At 40.5% G+C, this 23,368-nt stretch overlaps 1 protein-coding gene across 1 annotated transcript in view; it reads right to left on the bottom strand.

Annotated features, from left to right (window-relative positions):
• Positions 1 to 23,368, bottom strand: part of GRID1 (glutamate ionotropic receptor delta type subunit 1) — a 537,830-nt gene that overhangs the window by 76,697 nt on the left and 437,765 nt on the right. The window contains exons 7-8 of the mRNA XM_026851878.1: positions 21,616 to 21,777; positions 20,231 to 20,350 (exon numbers count right to left, since the gene is read on the bottom strand). Of these exons, the coding sequence (XP_026707679.1) occupies positions 20,231 to 20,350; positions 21,616 to 21,777 (282 nt within the window). The remainder of the gene's footprint in view (positions 1 to 20,230; positions 20,351 to 21,615; positions 21,778 to 23,368) is intronic.

The following is a 23,368-nucleotide window of genomic DNA, read 5'->3' as shown; positions in this document are numbered from 1 at the left end:
CTCCCCCCCCCCACCCCTCCAGGGTCACTACTGTATGGAAATAGCGAGAGAAAGTGCAAGGATACAGAAACATTACCAAAATGTCCAATTCAAGATAGACTGCGAGATCATCCATTATTCAACAAACCATCAATCATCTTCTACACTCGGAAACGTCCGATAAAGATTCTGATCCTGAAACCCATATTCAAGAAGGAACTAATTCAACAGATCCAGCCACTCACTGAAAGGCCCGGGGGCAGGTTTTCAGACTCAGCTGGGTTCTCGTTTGGTACAGAATTAAGTCTTTTTTTTGAGAGGAACAGCTGAACAGCCAACATGTCTATTTTACACTACTGTAATTCTAGTTTATTCTTGATTTCAGATCAGAATCGGGGATACGTGACCTATCCAGCAGACAGACACTGCCTTCGGATGCTCTGCTTAAGCACAGCGCAAGAGTTACAGGACAATCTGTTACATTAACGAACATTTCAAGACAGGATGGATCCAGATACGAGAGAACATTTGTTAAGAAACAATGACAGATTTTTCAGAGTGAACATAATGTGGTTCAAAGAACGGAATATTTTAGTAGAACGTGGATATTCTCCTACTTAACCCCCATTTATTAGCGTAATGCCAAAAAGTAACATAAAATTGCATGAATATAAGCAGCTAATGGAGCAGTCCTGTTTACAATCATTTGCATTGTTTTACTGCACCCACATGACTGTGCTCGCCGTGTTTTTAGCATAAATATAAATGGGTCTTTGCGGTCTATGTATGAATTTCCACGGTGTTGTGGCAATACAACCAGCAATACCTAAATCAGTTAATTCAAAGCTAGCTTAGATACGATGGCTAGGTGAACTGTTACTAAGAGCATACAGATGTTGTAATCCTATTGGGAAAAATACTCCAACCCAAGATTCTTAATTGGAAAAATCGGATCAAGATCCCTCGACTCGACTGCACTTACGGAACTACAGGTCAGCTGAGGTTCCAGCTGACTCTTTACCAGTGCTCCTAGTGATTTTCTGTCGGCGTTAACAGGGACATTTCAGGAACATAGACTCCAATACACTTTCTCTTAAATTATTGCTTTCGATACTACGATAATGTGGACATCCATGTCATAGGCCGTATCACCAAACTATCACAGAGAAATCTCTCTGAAAGTGGTATCTTAAGAGATTAATTATTTATAGCTTATTTTTGCTTTTTATTGGCTTCATTTGGTCATTCTTAACTGGCCACTAACACCACCGAATGGCAAACCGGTCTCTTTACACTTAAAGCACAGCTCAAGCCTTAAAGTGCTTTAATGAAATGAAGTAGTCACCATGGCATTCCGCTTACAGGAAAGCTACACTTCCATACTATAGCACAAAATAAAACCGCTTATTTTTACAGAATTAGAGGTTTTCCAAAGTTTTATAAATGAAAGGAAAACAGGATTTTTACAAATATGATCTTGAATGTAGTATTTACTCGGCTGTGTATATTGCTCAAGACATACTGCAGGCTCACACGGAAATAAGTTGATGGTCTTCTTTCCCTTCCATTCTAGACTGATCTCCTTTCTCTTCTCAATTAATTAAAACCTGTTGAATCCAGCAAGAGCTTCATAAAACATCTGACAGTGTTATCCACTACATCAGCAGAAATATGACGGGGTTAACCATCCGGTTTAACGGAGTCTAACTCCCCCCTTGCAGGCGCCTGTTGATATCAGTTTTCCTGTGGAAGGACAGTCAGTAACGTCTCCTAATCTCTTATAACAGACATGGGACAACATTCTATTACAACCCAAATAAATGAGAGAAACTTTAATTTTAGACCTGTCTATCAAAGCAATATTCCAGTAATTATTAACAGCTACGGCTGGCATCTTTGCCTTTTTTTCTTCGGCAGGTTTATTTTATTTTTTTTTTAGCCACTGCTTCAATTAACTATGATAATGTTGACAAACAATGGCCACATTTTGATATAAAAATACAATTTGACACTTATCCTTTCTTTTCTAACTTTGTTATTCCCAACTGTTCTCCCCATTACAGTCACTTCTGTATCTTCTTCCACACTGCTCTCTCATTATCGCCCACGTTAATTTATCAGGTTATTTACTCCATATTAAATACATCTTCTGTTGTGCTCCTGTACTCGAGTACGTTTACTCTCTGAACAGTTACATATAGATTGCCTATCACCAGGCATATTACAACCTGACCTCTGTATGTATTCTTAGAAATCAAGATATTTAAGGCAGATACAGCACATAGAAAAATGACTGTAGCTCAAAATACATAAAACAACGCAAAATTTTGAAAGAGGATATAAACCACTACCAAGGTGATGCACCAGCTTTTCGCTTCTTGCATTTCCATATTATATCTACATTCTAAAACATGGAATTAGAGACACTTATCAAGTCTGAGGCATAAGAAGTCTTGGCAAACTCACATTTTGTTTTCACTATTTATGTACAGACATCAGGCACGATCACTATTTTGCTTCAGATTGTTCTGTCACAATGAAAAGGGGGAAAAAAAAAAGAAATGAACATGATTCTGAAAAAATTCTGAATTAAAAATAAAAATGTAAACAACACTTCTACTAAACCCAAGCTTGGAAAGTATTTCAAGCCAAGTACTCTTCTTCAGAAACACATTCACTGTGGGTTTTCAGTCTCACAAAGAATATGTGGTTTTGAAACAAGGGTTTCTTTTTAATAAGGTGAAAAATAGCAGATAAATAAATGCACTTGGATATTAATGGATATTTCCCTGCATAGCTAGGTTAGAACCTGACTCTTAGATGAAAAATAAGAATCCCAAGCAAGGTAAATCAGAGGCAACTGAAATTGAAAACATTGGTTTTTCCCCATGATGGAGACCGACTGTGAAAATCAGTTCCATTATCAGATTTTAGAGGTATTAGACTTGATTTTAAGGCCAAAAGAGATCGCTATGGCTGTCCCACTTGGGACTCCTGTACTACAGGGATCGAAGATAAACATTTATGCCTGTAGCCTCTATTAAAATGACAGCATGGCTATTAGACATCTAACTTTGGCCTGAAAAATAAACTCGTGGATATTCCATATGTCTAGAAGTTATTCAATTGTCAGTTATCCCCATGTTGAAACACTGAAGAGGACACTCATACACTTTCTTCCTCTCTACAAGTGGAGAAAACCAAACACACACACACACAAAAAACCCAAAGCAAGCGAGCCAAAGACAGAAGAGGTTTGAGGCTTATTGATTTGGTTTATCAGGTTTTCCTCGTTTTAGTCAGAAATACATGAAAACATCAGAAGAGACACTACTGATATCAAACAGGGTACTGACCAGATTAAATGCTAACAGAATTATCCAAACCACTTTTACGACGAGGCTGAAGAGTAAACAAGATGAGAGTTTCCTGTCAGGTTTTTTCAATACTGGCTGAAAACCATGACCAAAAAAAAAAAAAAAAAAAATTAAATTGATTTATCTATGTTTTGACCCAAGTTTCTTGCCCAATAGAGAACTCTGAAGTAAAGAAATAATAAAAGGACACGAATGCCATCTAACAAAGCTAGCTTGATAGCATGCTAGAGTCAGCTGCCTTGAATCTTTTCTAGAACAAGGAGAAGGCTACAAATACACTGTCAATACTCAAACCAAGAGTAGTAACTAACCACATAACTCGTACAATCTTATCTCCCCAGATCTCTAAGAGCCGCTGCTCTGGGCTCCAATATAAATTCTAGAATATAGACTGATTTATATGGCCACGGTATCGATAATATTCACCAACCCACCTTGAGCATTAACAACCCCCCGTGCACCTACTGGTTGTGATCTGACCCCACGACACCCTTTCCCTCTCATTAAAGTAACAGGTGCCAGGAGAACAGTGATGAGAGAACACAGATCCTTTAATTTGGACCACAAACTTCCAACAGCACAAACGGCAGCTATTCTTGTGCAATAAAAGAAAAAAATGTCACTAATAATTTCACTCTTTTAATCTTCAACCTACTAATTTTCAACGCATTTCCTAAGAACATATTTCTCCTTTATTACAGTTCTTGATTCAACCCGAAGTCAGTATCTTGTTTCAAAGATGTGGGACCATTCTACCTCATAATGGAAAAAAGCTTTTAAACAATCATCAATTCAGTATAACATCTACTGTGCTATTACCACGGAAAAGTGTTAATGTTCAAGAATATTTCCTCTGGATCATAATTATAATAAGAATAGGTTCCTGAGGGCATAATGTAGCAAAGTCCCAAAGCTGAAAGATTGTTTAAAACCTCACTGAGGTAGACATCTGCTATTTTATTTAAAAAAAAAAAAAATCTGAAATTTACAACATGTCTGAATGTTTTAATGTGGGGTTTTTGTGGTTTTTTTTGTTTTTTTTTTTTCTTGTTCAGAAGAAAAAAGAACCACATGCAGTTTGGAATTTCATGTCAGAAGAATCATTGTGGTATAGCGATTTCCATCCCAAAGGGCCCTTTATTTTTTTCTGCACGTGCAGTCAGTAATTTCTGTGGTGAAACGTAACAACTGTTTAATAATGTCAACAGCTTAAGAGATGCCAAGGTAAATCATTTCAAAGTACACAACGGTCAAAGAAGGGGAGAGAGTCAAGGGAATTATCGGGGGGATGGATGCTAGCAGCTTGTATTTATCTCAATAGCAGTCAATTCACGTCATGCAGTAACTAATATGGCTAAAAATCTGCTCCCAGCACTGAGCAGCGACACACCTGAAAATAAACTTCAGGGAGAAGCTAGCTAGGCACAAATGGGCTAATCTGCACTGTAATACAAGCGAGTAAATTGAGCAAAAGGTTATGGCCAATATTTTACATGTGAAGGAAACACGGGGTAGGCAAGGGGCAGTGCAGGAGGGTAAGGGCATGGCTTGGGGGCGTACGGGCACCGAGCAGAGCGGCAGGAGCCTTCCCCTTGGGACAGATCCCCTGTTTTAACAAGGCAGCAACCGGGCATCACCCTCCGATGGCACACACGGAGAGACGGACCCACAGGCTCAGTCATGCTGTGATCAGATCCAAATTCATTCGGAGCTCATTCATTCGACTTTAGGCACCTCAAAGGCACACGATTTTCACGACAAGCCAGGCAGTTGCTCTGCTTGGCTGTCCTTGACCCCCCATCCCATATTCTCTCCAGATCTCAAATACTCATCAACTGGTAAGTGATGCAGTAACCTCCAGTTTCCCATACTAGAGGGAACTAACACATTCCCAGTATCACCACCTTTACAGTATCTTCCAGCATGTCTCTCCATCCTTTTAGCAGACGTGGGACACCTCTCCCTGGGTTGTGGCCAGACCAGGACTCACCCAGGTGTGTCACCTCGACGAGGCTGGTTCAGACCCTCTGCTGAGAGGAAGGGCAAGAGCTGAGCGCTGCCTGTGCTCCAACCGGGCACCGGGGCTAGCCCAGAGCACTGAGGGGAGCTTGCATGACTGCCTTCAAAATATTATGTAGAGAAAACACAGACTCTTCCTCCCAGCAATATTAATATAAGCCCTAACGCACAGTCTGGAAAGCGTAATTGTATTTCTAGCTTGTAATCAGCTGAAGGAAGAACTGGTATTGTCTGTCAGGCTTATTGATGATTATTGTCCATAAATTCTTTCTGGCTTTTTGCACATCCCTGTACTTCCACTGGGCATGTTTTGTTTCTCAAAGGCTGTATTTTTGACAGCATTAGTCAGCACACCAAAGTAAAATGATCCTTACTGCTATGCTTTCTCCATCTTTAAACGTGTGTCCATACGAAGCCCTCAGAACGCCCCCAGAAAAAAATTTTCTTTTCTTTTTGTTTTGGCTTGTGGGTTTTTTTAAATGACTGAAAGGAAAAACAGATTCTTATGCCAGAGGCAATTTAAGACACAGTGCAATCTACATATGCATGTATATGAGTTTGCATATTTTATAATCTTTCCTGCAATTTGAAGACTCAGCATTTTTACATAAATGTTTTACAGCAACAAACAAAAGGAGAACACCTAGATTTACAGCTGAAGCATATCGAGACATAAAAAGTCTGAGATACCCCAGGATCAGGCAAACTTCAGAATAAATACGCACCAGGAAGGCAACCGGACGAGTCCTGGTGTGGATTTCAGCAGAGATGCTGTCAGTCAAGCCAGTATTTAATTCAACAGACTTTGTCAGTTTGTTTAAGTTACAGGCCAGCTGGCGGTGCCTCCCTCCCTCATCATTACATCCCCAGGTTTCTGGGATTACTCAGATCAGCTGCCTGTGCTCTTGCCGCGCTCCCCCACGGGGCACTGTTCCACTGCCTGGGTTTATGCCCCGTTTAATTTGTCATCGGGCGTTTTGAGATGCCTGCGGAAACTGAAGAAATTCTGCAACTAAGGTAGATCAAACTAACAGACATCCCCATTTTTATCCTGGAAGCCACTGCTAATGCTTATTTTTGGTGACAGGAAGGATGGGGAACACTGTGGGATTTGAAGCAGTGACAGTGGCCAGGATCACGGCTGTACACAAACGACTTCGGGTTTAGAGTGTTAATGTTTAATGGAGAAGGAGGAGGAAAGAAAACAATCAGTTCCTTTGCTCACTGGTCTGGAGCAACACTAATCCATACACTGTTTTTCTGGACCGGAGCGTGCAATATCTACCGAAGCAAGCCAGAACTAGAGGAGTGAGATACCCCAGAGCGGTGTTTTAAAACCAGAATTATAACACCTCACTTCAACAGGAAAATCTGCTTCCACAGAGCCTTGCTGCTGGTCTCACTCTGAACTTCCAGCTCTTGGAAATAGTTATTATGAATTCAGAACAGAAAATATTTCTGAAATAATTAAAACCAGAGAGGCAGTAGGTACGTCGATGGACCTATTTTATACCACCTACACCACCTGGAAAGCTAATTCAGCTCAGGAAAGGATATTTTAATCTTTGCTGCAGCCTGACTAACTACCATGGAGCAAGGAGGATTTATTACTGTGTGCAGGCTGCACTGGGAGACACGGGAGGGAAGAGATCTGAGGAGACCCTTGCTGCTCCCACTTCTCTTGTACTTTCAGGAGATCCCACTGACTCTTTTTCTTTGCTTCATAAAGGGTGAGAAAACAGGGCATCCTACCTTCAAAATCCAGTATCGATACTCCAAACACCTATTATAAATCTTCCCGTACAGAGACACCAGCAAAACCAGTACAGGTTCTTAAATTACATTTTTTTCTCAAGATCTGTGAGAACACAGAAAGATAATCTGGCAGGTGGCGGGAGCAGTGGACAGGTGAAGATCCTCCCTGTTGTAATGCTGCAAATGCTCTAGGAACAGGCTGCAATTGTTCTCAACTAAAGCCAGAGCATGTGCACAGTAAGAGCACCCGATGTATTTCCAGCAAGGAAATTTGTTTCCTGGTTTTATTAGGATAAAATATTGTAAGGGCAGCTATAGCTCAACCTATAAATGCAGAGAACTCCTAAGACAGTTTATAGCCAATAAAGATTGCCGTATAAAGAGCGTCTACAATAAACACAATTTGCAGGCAATGCATTGTTTCTTGAACGAGACAAAAAGCAATTAGACAACATCCCAAACATGCAATTAAAGCAAATAAGGGACAGAAGATTGCTGCTTTATGCCAGGCAGCACCACCAGACTTCAACTTCATGTGCTTCACATGTGCCAGAGACACAAAGGGGAATGTCCAACCTCATTCTTTCCACCAAAATTGACCCTTTCCAACTAGAAAGCTTCCCCTAAGACGAAGGTTCTTTATTTTTCAAAACAAAGTCCCTCTGTGGCAGACACCAGTGTTTTGGCTGACTTTTCACAGATGACTCCGCTGTCGGACAATAATTCCTCTCATATCCTCATCGGACTGTCCAATATTGGACTACGGGACACTCAACAAATTCACCTGAATGATCACAGCAAGTCAACAATGGGGAAAGCGTGTGATGAGCTGGGATGCTGCGTGTCCCTGCCCCCACGGCTGGTTCAGTAAGGCACCACCTTGGAGCACAAAGGATTTTGCTACAGAGATGGTTTGCCTACAGTGTGCTTATTGAAACCGAGCACTAGCACTGCAGTAAGCTCTCTCTTCTGAACCTTAATAAGTTATACTAAAAACTAATGTAATTGTTCCAAAGCCAAAATTAATGCCTTAAAATTTTGATTGATTCTGAAAAAAACTCCTCTCTGGTCTAATCCGAACTCTTTTTCATATGAAATGTGATTCTCAGCAAAAGCTGAGAACGTTAACAGAAGGCAATCCGATCCATATTTTCCGTTTGTTCTTCTCTACTGGCTACAGTAAATGACCAGTCTGCACTGCATCTCGGGAATGGAAGAAATAGAGAAAGATCGTGGTATACGGATAATTAAAGAGATTCAACAGGAGTCATCTTGGATAAAGTGTGATGAAGGTGGTAAGTCATGGCTGACATAGAACTGATAATGCACAGAAGTCTTCTAACACCACCCATAGGCAAAATATACAGAAATACATGACATAAATAATGAAAACATATAGGAAAACTTCTCCCTTTATTCTTCTGAGACTTAATACTAGGCATCACTTTTCATTTTTTTTTTCTCCTTACTTCTTTATTAAATCAAACCACAGTTAAAAATAACATAGTTATAGATCTTGGAACTATTCATCTGTCCTTGCCCAAACCCTCCACCAAGATTCAAAATAGAAACAGAGAGGAAACCAATATTGATTTGAATTCCACTCCGTCATACTGATTTGTGGAATAGATGGCATCTATTTAAACTCTCAGTTCACTCTACGACTATACGTTGTGCTCTATGAAAAGCTGTGGTGAGGCAGCACAGAGGACGGTACCGATCTCTCCGAGCCAGACCGAACACGGGGTCACAACAAATTGCTTGAAGAACCTGGGGAGATCATGGCTTCTGTGGGGGCAAATAACCGTCCTCGACAGGGAGAAACTTCCAGTGTGCAGGATGCAAGACCCAAGTGAGGACCATGTAGCTGGGGATGAAAATGGGGATGAATGAGAGAAAGAGAAGCAAACTCAGAGCAAGCTCCTGACGTGAGAGATTCATCTTGAGATCCAGAGAAGACTGGACATTTTAGTTTAATTAGGAAAGCCACTGAAAGGGCCCGTGATGAGAGCCACGCAAGAGCAGCAGACTCTGTGGGCTGGACCCTAGATCCAGATTAATTTTCATTTTAAGCCAACTCAGTCAGCAAATCTGTGTTTTCTGCTTCACTGGTTACTGTGCTCCTCTTTGTGTTCAAATGAAGAAAAAGCCCCTCTAGGTGCTGAATGTCCTCTCAGTGAGTCTATCGAGGAAAAGTCCTCCTCCGAACATTCAGAAACCAATTAGATTTAATGAAAACTAATAACAAAATCCCAGTGCGCTTCCCTCACGCTCATAAATATTTTGTGCTTTTGCCTCACTTGCCCTAATAAAAATACAGAGTAACACCACTCATCTTTAAAACTTCTAGAGAAATTACCTTGTGATGCAAGTTCAGAAAACCTACCAAGAAACACTTCGCTCACAACTATTTATTTTAAAACAGGAGAAAGAAAAAAGCAAGACAAAACTTCAGATTCCACTCCAAAAGTGAGCTTGAGTCTGAACCATGAAGCAGCGGTGTTTGTTCCACCTAGCCTGAAAAACAAATCCCAGTCCACCAAACGGTCCCTACCTTTAGCAAACACCCCGGAGAAGTCCCAGTACTGAATGTTCTCAACACTCGGATTTTGACAGAATTTTTCTGTCAGGGTAACAGAACTACAACAGCAGGTTTCTGAACGCACAATACGGTATTACACAATAATAATACTACTAATAATACAGTTAGGTACCCGGGTAGCTCCTGCTGTAACAAAACCACAGCCTCCAGGTGCTGCTGGGGTGTAAATAGCTGCCATGGCCTTGCGGGTTGGTAGTGAACGGCCTCTCGAACGAGAGCAGAGAGAACAAGAGCTCAGTTTAGATTCAACACAGCTCAGACAGCAACCCTGCAAAGCAGCGACTCACTCACCCCTTCCCGTACTATTCATCTTACGGCAGAATAAATTGTACATAAAGCTTTAAGAAAATTATAGATTTTACTCAAATCGAAATGTTCTCATGCTATTAAATATCACCCGTGCTCCTATTTACTTGGTATTATTATTTTTTTTTCTCTGTGTAAGCAACTGCCAATTTTCGTACTTCTCTAGGCCTACTTTCTGGTAAGGCTCCGGGGACTAAACGCTTCGATACCTTCAGTCACCTATCTGCCCAGGCGCTGTATTTAGAAAGCTTTAGCCTGCTCGGTAAAAGAACACCTATTTCTGCACTCTGTGTGTGTTCGGGTAACACTCTCAACTCCAAAACACAAACAAATGCCCAAGAACTGCTATCAGCCGGATACCACACCTAGATGGTACCACCTCGACTATTTTAAAACACCCACTTCTCCCATAGCGTGTACCCCATTTTTATCAATGGATCGGATTTTAAGAATTTGAGACTTTATGATGAACAATACAAGGAGACAGAGTGGCCAACCTGCTGAAACCGATCACCAGGTCTGTTAGTTAACGACAGAACACAAACCACTCATCACCGCTTTCAACCAGAGACGCGCTGCCCTAGAAAACAGCGCACGCAGGACAAAGGATTTGCTTCCCACTTGTTTTCCCTCCCTTGTGATGGTGGGAGGAACGGCACGACCAGGCAGGATGGCTCAGACGCCTCAGACGCAGCGGGGACACGTGCAAGTGTCCTGAGCACAGCACTAGGGAGGGACCTTTCGGCGCTATTCCAGTTGAGAGGAATTCACTGCTGTAAGCAAACAAGCCCTCTTTCACTCTCCCCAGCTGTCACATTCCGGGAATCTGACCTCAAAAAGCCATTTTTAAGCAAATAACTGATGTCAGATTCAACTATTTTTATGTTCCTTTCCCTAAAAGGGAGTCCCCGTATTTTTTTTTATTTTTTTTTTTTTTACTCTACATCTGCTTTCCAACAAAGCCCAATGCCTGCAAGATCTTCAGACCTCATCAATACAGGACTTTGCAACTCTCCTTTTCATAGAAGAGGTGTCACTGAGTGAAGGAGATGTTGGCAGGCTGGAGCTGGTTTACTACCTTAGAGAACTCTGTTTCAAAGAGATTCACTTCATGCATTTGAAGAATGACGTGATCGTAATTAGCATCCTTCATCCAGCGATCTCAAAGAACAGTACAAAAGCTAATGAATTCAGGAGAGCTACATCGCTGGGTTCTTCCCGGCATCTTAAATTCACCGGCAGAATACCCCACTGGCACCCTGCGTGCTTTACGCACGGTACAATTCTATGTATAAAATCCCAACGGGCTTTAGGCACGCCATCGGATGCTTCTGCAACTTGCAATTTAATTTCAGGACACATATATAACTGTTCGTAAGAGATTTTTGAGTGCAAAGATGATTTGGCCACTGAAGGGACTTGAGCTCTTCTACCCGACACTTGTGGCTGGTTTACAACAGGACGCCTTCTGAGCCTGCCCTGTCTTCGTGAAGTAAAAACTGTGTGCATGGTCACCGTCAGCAACGTGCCCCTCGTCTTTGTGACACCCTACTCACCACTTCACATCCAGGTGTCATTTCAGGTTATTCTTTTTTTTTTTTTTTTTTCCATTTTCCAGTCAGTCTAGTAGCAATTATATTTTTCACTTAAAATAGCAAAAGCATGGCTCCCTAGGCCACACAGGGCGATTCATCTGACACATCCAACCTCTGGAAATTGTTGCCAATAATCTCCATCCAAAGTGGATTCTGGTGAGCTTCAGTATCCAAAGGGTCTCTGCTGTTCGAGTTTCTTTTCGCCCATTGGGTCTAAGTTGAATTCAAATGTGTTGGTTTTAATACTTATTTCAGCCTACACCAACACGCCAACAACTGACTCTTTAAATAGTGTCAATATTTTTAATTATTACAGTGTTCTGCTCAGGTACCTCTTTTATGCTGGAAAATACTTAAAATATTTGCATATATTACTATATATTGCTTAAAGAAGTATATTTTGTTGCCAGTATAAAACTCAAAAATGTGTTCTGTTAGCAATCACGTTGTGGGGAAACTCTAAGACATATTTGTACATCACACTCATTAACTTATTCAAAATACAGACATACATCATCGGGTAGCCTGTCACGTATGTGTCATGCTCAGAAAGAATATTCAGTTTTAAGAGTTATTATCTATGCCTGATTACGGTCTCTCCATTCCAGTGAAAAGACGTTGTCTCAAAGTGGAAAACAAGTTTTATTTTGTGACTTCTGTGTATTTTACCCGAGTATATAAATTCATTCACTCCTGTAGCAAGATATTGCGGTACCGGACCAGGCATATTTTACAACGCTTTCCTTTGACATAGACTCACACTGACTATAGATTGTACCTATTTTAAGGTAAAAGCGAATGTTTTCTCTGCGGTCTGGAAACAGAAATCCTTAATTTAAAGGCAGTTCTGCCAGGACCTGGAACACCAGCAGGCAATCTCTGCCAAGTTCTGTTATTTCAGCGAATTAGCCAATATGGACAAAGAGGTTTAATTAGAACTCTGATGCCCTTTTGCACGCATCTTTCCAAAAGAGTACATTGAGGAATTAAGGTGGATTTTTTTTGTGTGTTTTTTTTTTTTATAAGTATAATGAAAGTAAGGGACCAAGCCAAAGCAAGTCAGATAGTGGCACTTGGTGATACAGAAGTTCTTCGTGTCCCACATTTGGGCAGACCACTGAGATATCTTGCATTAAGCTTGTCTTTGGAAAACCTGCATGTGAAAATTGTTTACTGGTATAGAGTAATACGATCTGGCACGGTATGGCAGAAGTAAAAGCAAAATTAGAAGGGGAAATTTAAATGATTTCTATTTCTGTTGTTTATTTTAAATAGGACTAAACAGAAACCATCAAAAATTATTTTTCTTAACGAAACTATGATGTAGCGTGACTAAACCGCTTAACTACCTGTATTTAAACATTCCCTTTTTGACATATTTTTGACATATTGAATATACAGATGAAGACATCACAGTTATCCCGGATTTTAAAATTACTCCTGAAATGTTGGCACCTATTTGCAGTTTACCAAATCACGTAAGACAACAACAATAATTAGAAGAAGTAAATGCATTTCAGACACTACAGAAAGGAAACTCTGCGTGGTCTCCCTCGACACACAGTCCTTGTGCAACTGTCCTCCACACCGAAACCATGCTGCAAATGACGAGATGTTAGAACTCTTTAGTTTATGCACTTACCAAAGCCAAGATTTGATCTGTTAGTTAAAATAATTGAGCTTGTATTTTGGCATTAGCATGAATATCTTTCAAAGTGATTTTGCCGAGAAGACATTACGCTTTAAGAGCAGTCTGACACTCAACGGAAAAGTTCTAGCTTTGGTGTGATTTTTAAACAATTGCAATTCAAAGATATTTCTTAGGGCAGGAAGTAAGAAAAAAGAAAGACTGACACTCTTTTTGGAGTAGTGGGCTTATCACTTTGGATGCCGTGCAAAAGAGAAGAGCGAATTATCTCTGACTTTGGATTTCCAAAAAGGCAAAAAGAATTTCCGACGCTTTTTTTCAAATACTTTCTATTTTCTTTGGTGTTAAGCTCAGAGAATCTTGACCTGTTTCACCATGGAGATACATTTATCTCCATAGTGTGCACACTTGAACACAAAATTCTTCAATGAGCTTAGCTACCAAAAGGGGCTTTCTCTTCATCCCATTCCGAACACTCTCCCAGGATCCATCAATAAATCATAGGAGCTTTGAGGAAAACTCCATAATTAAAGATGTAACTGTTTTTAGAAGGCTGATTTTAACACTTCTAACAGCCTAATTTGATGCAATATTGCATATGCGATTAAAAAAAAAAAAAAAAAAAAAAAAAAAAAAAAAAAAAAAAGAGAATGTTATACCCGAGATTCATTATAATCTGGCAAGTATGACATAGTATGTGACTTATGAATTAAACACATTTTCTAAACATAGAGGCAGTGGCGCCTGTGGGCTGTGGAAACTTCAGCACTGTCCTAATTGCTCTAGGTATCCTGGCCCTACTCATAACTCCGAGCTGCTTTTTAAAATGTAGCCTCGAGCCTCGTGCTGTGAAAATGTCATATAAACAGCTGAACAGCCTTCCGAAGGAGAAGACCAGCATGATCTTGTGCTTGGAGGAATTCCAACCAAAATTTGCAAGACATCCGTTTTACTCAGGGTAGACACTGGTACAATTTGCAAATACATACAGCGTTTTGTGTTTGCAAATACAAGTAACAGTTTATGCAAAAGCATGGGTCCCACTGGCAATGTTTTCCAAAAAGCATAAAATTAAAGAAAAAAAAAAATTAAAAAGAACTATGTCTCGGATATGCCACCGAAAAATGGGTTTCTAAACTCGCTCACCTACTTTTCAGTTAGTGATTGTAGTAACTCCGCTATAATTTTACAACGAAAGCACACACAACATAAAATATTTCAATTACAAAAAAAGAACCCAAACCCAAACATTTGCAGAACTTGAGCAAACAGGGACTCCACGCCATTTCAGAAAAAAAAAAAAAAAAAAAAAAAAAAAAAAAAAAATGTTCATCAAGTTTCTTCTCTAGTATTCTTCTATAGTTTAAAAATTGATCAAGGCCATTTCCTATATGTTCAGCTGTATTTTTCACCAGCAGTAATTAAACTTACGGCATCTGCAAGGAATGCATTTATATTTACTCCTCGCATCCATCTAGCACAGAGAATAACAATTTAAAAAAAATGAAGATTTTTTTAACCAAAATATTCCAGCTTTTTCTTCAGTTTGACACAATATTTTTATAGGGTGAATTGCAATACTCTTTTTCCAAATTACTCTACCACGACACTCAAGCCACTCAAGCATAAAAGGAAGTTAAACTAAATATTAAACTAAATAAATTGTGGGACTTGTATTTTACCCAGAATGAGCGGGCTGTTAGCCCTTCCCTTGACAAGGTAAGGGGGTTATGTGCCAGCTGAAATACACCTCGGCAACGCACTTTAAACCCAATTCCCATCCCCAAGTACATGCTTATGGAGTGCGCAAGCAGGAGGCAGGCGTTTGTTTTACAAAACTCAAGCAATTTTGTTATCCTTTTTTTTTTTTTTTCCATGCAAGTTCAACAGATTCGATTGCAGTAGTAACCACCTAAGCTAATTCTCTTCAATTCATACGATGTGACTTGGCAATATTTTTGCAGATGAAAGCACTTAATAGTGCCGACCCCTAAAAAATACAGTTCCTTTTTGCAGTGAATAAGCAGCACAGGATTTCTCATCACGATAATAACGAGGTTCTGTCTAAAAGTAACGATCCCAATTAAAGCACTGTGGCCAGACTTCAGAAATGGGGTTTCAACAACTGTGAAACCTATCACAGAACTACGTACAGCGAGTTCCGCAATCTGTCTCAGAAACGCTGGAGGAAACAAGTATGACTGTTTATGAAGCAGATGATATTTCAAGAAAATCTAATTTAAAACATAACCAACTGACAGGAATGAATAACCAATGGCCAACGTTATCATCTTGAACAGAATGTTTCTTATGAAATACAGCATGTGTGTAAATCATTAATTCTGCCTTCATTAGAGTCAGCTTGGGAAAGAATTGCAGATTGCTTTAGAAAAAAAAAATATGATCCCTGTCATAAAATAAACCAAATAACAACATCATTTCATACTTACAGAAGATCTTCCTGCCAAGGATGAGGATGAAGATAAGCGGGCATTATCTAACTAAGCCTGATCCCATCCCTACAAGGGCAGTGAGTTGTTCCAGTACTCACTGCATACCTGGTCAAATGAGAACAAACGGGTTGACACCTCAAGAGCTCACTGCAAGTGAGGGAGTTTCCAGAAATACCACCCACCCTGGAGTCCCGACTCCCTTGGTTGTGCTCTCGCAGCTGCATCATCACACTATTACCTTGGGCAGAGTCCACCCAAGCACAGAAACATGAGAAATACGGATCGGCTCCGATGTTCTGGAAGTTACAGCAAGACTTTCATTAATAAGAACTTATAATATACACGGTCAATAAGGAGGGAATTAACGTCGTCCTGACGTCCTTTCCCACTTCACGTCCCTTGTGCTGGGCAAGTGGGATGTAGTTCTGTACTGACAAAAACCGAGCTCTGGTTGGATGTTCCCTCACACAACTAGGAATACACAACTTTTAATGCCACGATTCATTCAGTTTCTCAATGTTAAGAGCTAAATGTTTTTGCTTGTGGGGTTTTTTTTGTTTGGGTTTTTTTCTATCAGGCTTCGAAACTTTGTACAAAGCAGACAAGCACCCTCAATTCCATGCTACAGATGGGGACATTGGGCCAATGAAGCAAAATGAGGTAAGGATCACCCCCAGGCACTGCCAGTGCTGGGGATGAGCCAAAGGCTCAAGGAACGTAAGGTAGAAGGCATAAAAATTTGAACATACAAGAGAGTCTTTACGTATCCACAGAGGTAAAAAAATAAATCATAAGGGATGAATAAATAAGAACGTAAAAGAGAAAAGAAAGCAGCACGTCGATAACTCTAAATTCAGAGGAAGAGCATTCACTGGGGAGTAACCCAACAATTACAGAAATTAAAGCTGCTGCTGAATTTGATGCATATTCCCTTAGCGTGGGGGTGGACATTGAGCAGAAGGGGGTTTTTAATCCACTACAAACGCAAATCCCAAAAGTCTCAAAGGGCTGTGAACAGAACAGCCTATCAGTCTCACTCCTTCTGCTCCACACACTTCACCTCAACACTTTATACCACTTTTTCCTCTTTCTCCAATTTAGGCGTCCTCTGTGTTTCCTTCATTCTTTCTTGCACTCAGATTTCATTTAATTTGAAACATCAGCAATGCATCAGCTACAAAAATTATTACTTTTCTCTTTTTGGTTAATTCTGTTATGTTTCATACTTTTTACAGTTCCCTTATCTCTTTATATCCAGTTTTTTTTGTGTGGTTTGTTTGTTTGTGGGGTTTTTTTTGTTTGTTTGTTTTGATTTTTAATATACACACACTCAGGTCGCTATGTTTAAAGGTGTTTACAGACATTAGGAACATAAATCATACCGACAAACAACAGGCACTAGGCATTTAAGCCTCTTCAGTTTCTCTGACAATCTTATCCTTCAACTTTCAAGCACCCTGAGAAGTCGCCACACCGATCTCTTTTTTTTTAAGAGTATTCATAGCACGCTTACTCAACCTCCACATGCACACCATGAATAGATGGCAATCACCCGAGCCTTTTGTGAAGCAAGGCAACATACCGTAAAGGACATACCCTGTTCTTTTATGTTTAAACTAAAGACATTAGAACATTTTCTGAAGTTTCGCTTTCACTAAAGTACTCCCAAACAAAGGAAAAAGAAAACACACGCACAAAATACACGAAAGCCACTATCAGACTTTACCAGAGAAACATGGTGTTAGACTTGTGAAATAAAGGGGAAGGCACACTAAGTGAGCAAAGACATATATTTACGTGCACTCTTAAGTCAATCACAGCTAGTGGAAGTAACAACTGTCTGCAGAATGACCAGATCTCAGGGCAACTGGGAAGAGGCAAGATGCCTCTAAAGAAAGGCCCTGAAAATTCCTGTCACAACTGGGTTATTATCTTGGGCATCCTCGTAGGAATCTTTCTAGTAGAAACAATCCCCGAGAAATTTTATAAGGGATGTTGACTATTAAAAGTCCACTAGCTTTCGACTGGATTTCCAGTAAGGCTCAACACTCAATGTAATACTCTTTCGCCCTACCCTGTCACAGAGACTAAGTGCAAAGGTTTTTTGTAGGGTCGAGACAGGGATGAATAGATACAGATGCTCTCCATACAGAAGAAAAGAAAAACGTGCAGAAGGAACCCTCTGGTTTTCACCAGAAATATGTTCCTCCAGCGCTAAATCTGAGGAAAGGCTGATGTGGAAACAACTGACAATAAATCTCTGACTCAAGTAATATAAACGAGACAAGCATGACTTTTTGAGCTTTTAAAAGTACTTCTGAGCTCTAACATATTTTTGCTGCAATAATAAAAAGTCAGGATGTCTAAATAATTCAATATCAGTACTTCCACGATAATGTTGCTGTAAGAAATATAATTTCTTCCAAGTTCTTCTACAGACTTGTCAAGCATATTGCTGACTTTTTACCCTCTCTACACATTAAGTTAAAAGGATCACTTTCAGAACTTCGATTTAGTTTAGAGTAGTATTCCACAGCCAGTAGCTTTTTATCCATTTAATTTTGGGGACTTTATTCTGCATTTAAGATCCAAAGAGTTAAGTCTTCCTCTGTTAGCCACCTAATCCCAAAGTAGCACATTCGGGATGACAAGCGACCAGTGTCGTATCGGTTGAGTCAATTTGCCATTTGTCATTTGACCTAGTTCTTCGCCTTGTGGTCCCTTTCGAGGGGTATTTTCGCTATCTCCAGTTCACACATCTGGATTATATCTCAGTTTGGTCAGTGCTACCCAGACTGAAACGAGAGGTTCTGTGTAGGTGTTACCATACTTGAAATGTACATTAGAAAAAAAAAAAAACAACGTAATCATGTATATGCGTAGGTTATAATTTCCCTTTAAGGCCTCAGACCTGCTCTGAGTGGTCATCGTGCCAAGTTAACCGAAAGGTAAACTGAAGCATAAAGCAATTACATGACGTAGAGAAACTTGGCGATCCTGTAAGAACCTGCCACCAAAGGCAAACGCCCCATGGCATCCATCTGCTAGGGTCAACGCAGCACTGAGAGGACACTCAGGCTTCTCTGCAGCGGCAGCTGGAAACACAGTAGGACAGTCCAGAGCATCTCACGAGGCACCGGCTGCTTCTGATTCGCATACTTGGGCATGAAGTGAGGTGCAGACTTCTGCGTTTATGAACAGGAATTGCTTTCTAGACCTCCTAAACCAACTCCATTTTATTAAAGAGGCAACGCTGTTTCCAAAATTCAGACAATTTTTCAACATTCGGGCGGTGTTTAGAACTTAAGACTTCCTCATTTGCAGGACGAACCTTCTAGAAATTGGGCTGAGGAATAGCCTTTTCTTGTCATTACAATGCAGGAGGGTGCCTAGCCAATCTGAAATCTTCAGACGCATTTTTTTGGCAAGAGAAGTTTTTCAATTATATATCCTGGAGCTTTATGCATTTCAAATACTTCTCTTCCTTCTGTTGAATTTCTAATAGATATTGTAAAGCTTCTGGCTCCATGTCCAGAATCCTCGTGCCAAATTAGACTCCGAGAGAATTTAGCTGTTTGAGATGATAATGTAAACAGAAGTTCTTTGCTTGTTTTTCCATTTAGGGTCACGTAATTCAGGTGAATCAAAACAAAACACAATAAAAAAAAAAAGGTCAAATGGAGACAGAAAACGGCATAAATTTTAGTTCTTCACGGAATCCTCTTTGTTCCTCTCTGCTCAATATAGGATGCCTTACCACAGAGTGGTAATGTCTGTATTTCAACCAGCTGACCAGTTCAGGATCTTTCTGTAGCTTGGATTCCAGTCGGAACCTCACGGCTCAGTTGAGAGTTTCAGGTATTTTTGGAGCATTCCCCCTGCATGAACACGCTCGAGGTAGCCTGCTCAGCCTCTAACAATTTATGTTAGTAACTGCATGGAAGCACTCTAACTGCCTTCTAATGCCCATCAGTCCTTGTTCCTTTACTTTAAGTGATCTAGCATCATCCATTTTGGAAATTAACTTGTCGAGTTTTTTAATTTATTTATCTCAAATTCTTTCAGCAGCTGTACTCTGAAGCATCTTTGTGTGTATAGTAATTTATAGTCTCAGCTTCCTTAGTAAGACAAGTGTCAGTTTTATCAATTATATCTTAATTAACAATAAAATATGTGAGCAGAATAACGCAGCCTTCACTATTATCGCTGCTTCACGGCAACACAACACGCAGTAACACAACTTCACGGTATCGTTGTGGCACTGCATCATTACTGCACATGTGGAAACGACCTGGCAGTCTCCTGCTTACCATAAAAGCTACCGAGTTAGCTTTCAAGATTTAAGCCTGCAAGATGTTAGAAAATGTTTCTCTTCTAGCAAATTTATTCTGCGGTGTAGCACTACTTCATTCTTACAGAATAACATTTTCTCCTGTGAAGTAGAGTGTACAATTATTTAGAGGAGAACAAGAGAGAAAGAAGCAGAATCTCTTTACCCTCCGCACATCTTTGCCAAACGTTTCGCTGTAGCTGGTGCCCAGTATTTCAAATTGAACATAGGGGTTGGCGCCGTCTTCTCTGAACTCCATAACACCAGTAAGCCCAGTTATATGGCCCTAAGGAGATAAGTTTCAGAAATTTTAGAACAGCACAAATTTGCCTTTATAAACTCTCCTCTTCATTAAAGGTATTTGGAAATGTTTACATTGAACTTAAATGTGGCAATTACATGTTCTTCAGTAGCTCAAACACAGCGCTAGACAAAAGATTTATTTTTTTTTCCCCCCACTAACACATCCACTCTATATTGTGGGAAAAAAGCCATCAGGTCTCCACCATTCACAGAGACAGACCCCAAAGAAAATCAGAAGGCCCCTGGTGGACTCTGAGACAACAGCCCTCCCAGGGTAACTGGGGGCAGCAGGTTCAGTTCTAGGACTGAATATAAAGGCATGAAGTCCACGCCCAAAAGAAAGACTGAGCCTGCCGTGCTCCCAAGAGAGGCATGAAGAAAAGTTTAAATTTAAAGTATCGTTAAAACCTCTCTGTGAAAGTATCACGGAGCTTGATTTTGGGTTTGCAGCAAAGAAGCTTGAAATGACACTAAAGTTTGAATTAATTGAGCCACAAAGGATGGCGTCATTAGGAACAGTCGGAGCATAGCATGACACTCGATCAAACTGCAACATTTTACTAGAGGAAAACCATTTCATCAATATATAGGGGAAAGAGTTTGGTTTTTTTTCCAAATAATTGCTAAAAAGATAGTATAGTCAAAATTTACTTTTTCCACTAGTATTTGTGATCATAGAACTTTCAGAAAAGAAGTTACCGTGCATCTGCAAAGTCACTACTGCCCATCTTTGATTGATTCAACATGCTGCAAGACGGTGTAACTGTTAAGGACAACTCAGCTACACCAGAACCCTTTGGCTCTGGGCTGCAGTACACAAACAGATACTTACCAACGCTCGGCTGACTTACCAAGCTAGTTGAGCTGTAGTACACGGAACGTAAATCTTAAACCTTATTGTTGGTTGGCCCCCAAGCTCCTTAAGCTCTTGTGGGGAAATTATTACGCTGATGATGCATGCACACGTCAGTTTGTATGACTATTCCTGATCACACTATATCCACAGCAGGTAGCTATGAGGATAACAGAAGTAGAACACACCACGGGAGCAACACTGCAGTGTGATTTGTTTGGAATAAATCATTTCCTTGTTTAAGAGCTGTAGATCATTCCCGGTACTTGTAAATCACTTGCTTGTAATAAAAGAAAAGTTGAATAGAGGTCAAAAACCTCTTCACAAGCTAATCTCAAGGAGAAACGAAGCAACACTTTTAATTGCCCGCACAACCGCGGTTTGACTATTCTCACCTTCTTAATAGTCTCTAGCATGGATCGCCCTCCGTTCCAAGGTTTGGTGGATTTCCTCATGCAGTTCAGACTTGCCATGCTGTGCCATTTCCTGTCCTCCAGCTTTCTGTGGAAAGCATTGGCCAGCATGAGCACGCTGTCGTACAGGTACAGGTTGGAAACCTGTAAACAATAAGTAGAACGAGCCTCTTTGTTTATTTGAGCATCCTTTAGAAGAAATTGCATCAACAAGGAAACAAAGCAAAACAAAAGAAGACATAAATAAAACCTCAAAGCTGTGTGTGTATGCTTGGCGTGTTCAACAGTCAAGGCAATTGAGACAAGTATCAGTGCTGATTCCCACCTTCATTCACAGAATCACAGAATCATCTCGGTTGGGAAGGACCTTGGAGATCATCTAGGACAAGCGCTCCCCCAGCACTGACAGTTCCCACCTACAGCGTATCCTTAAACTCTAAATCGACCTGACTCTTGAACCCCTCCAGGGATGGGGACTCCACCACCTCCCTGGGCAGCCCATTCCAACGCCCAACAGCCCCTTCTGGAAAGAAATGCTTCCTGACATCTAGTCTAAACTTCCCCTTATGCAACTTGAGGCCATTCCCTCTTGTCCTGTCGCTTTCTACTGGGCTAAAGAGGCTCAAACCCAGCTCTCTGCACCCTCCTTTCAGGTAGTTGTAGAGGGTGACAAGGTCTCCCCTCAGCCTCCTCTTCTCCAGACTAAACACCCCCAGTTCCCACAGCCACTCCTCACAGGACATTCCTGCTTGGCCCTCCTGACCAAGGGACTGTGGCACACTTCAGTGCCTCTGCATCACCCCCAGCCGTGACAGATCCCAGCTCAAATATAAACCCCAGCTGCAGAAGCAGTGCTGCAACCCATCAATGAAACACAAAGACTGCTACTTCGTCGGTCCTTTCAGTGAGGAGAAAAGTATGGAATTAAGTTCCTAGTTTTTTGGTTCATTTGAGCAATCTCCTTAGTAATTTTTGGCACAGCAAAATATAACACTAACGCAACTGTTCAGAAGAGAGGGAGGAGAAACGACAGTATTAGTTTGGTCTTATCTTGCTCCAACAAATATAGAGGAGACTGGTTACTATTCTACTTTCTCTGTAGCCATTGATTTTTGCCTCCTTATTCTTCAATTTACATAAGAGATAAATAAAACAATAACTGATGACAAGGGCTCTACACCAGCAATGCTCACCTATGTGTTTGATTTTTCAAACCAAGCCATGGCCAGCAATACAAGATCAGATCTTTGATATGCAGTGGTGTCCACCACAAGTGGTAGAAATTTAGCACTGGAAGTTGGCTGAGAGAAATTATTTAAAAATAAAAAATAAAAAATTAGACCTCTCCACTTGTTTCCAGAGTTGACATGGACTCTTTTACAAACCTGTGCATAGATTCAGGGGTATTCATTTACTCTTTACCAAACTCAAATCTCCAGTGAGCATCAGTTGCCAGATACAGCTTTTTTAAGATTATTATTAAAAAGATATTCTCCTAGCTGAAGGTTTTACTCGTGATGATTCAGCAGATTTGCCATTTATCTTTTGGATTTCTCTAATTCACCAGAGAAAATGGCACCTAGAGAGCAGGAAAGGGCTACATGGGGAAGTTAATGCAGCTGCGTATTTCCTATAAAAATATCACTCAGCAGTGAAAACTTAAACATCTATTACCGTTGCATCACTAGCTCCAAGTAAACTTCTGATCTCTTAAAATCCTAATCTTCGGAAACAA

The sequence above is a fragment of the Athene cunicularia genome (genome assembly GCF_003259725.1).
Source record: "Athene cunicularia isolate RWA chromosome 6 unlocalized genomic scaffold, athCun1 chr6_part2, whole genome shotgun sequence".
Classification (NCBI taxonomy): Eukaryota; Metazoa; Chordata; class Aves; order Strigiformes; family Strigidae; genus Athene; species Athene cunicularia.
Note: the sequence above shows the minus strand (reverse complement) of the source record. Positions and strands in the feature narration are given on the sequence as shown.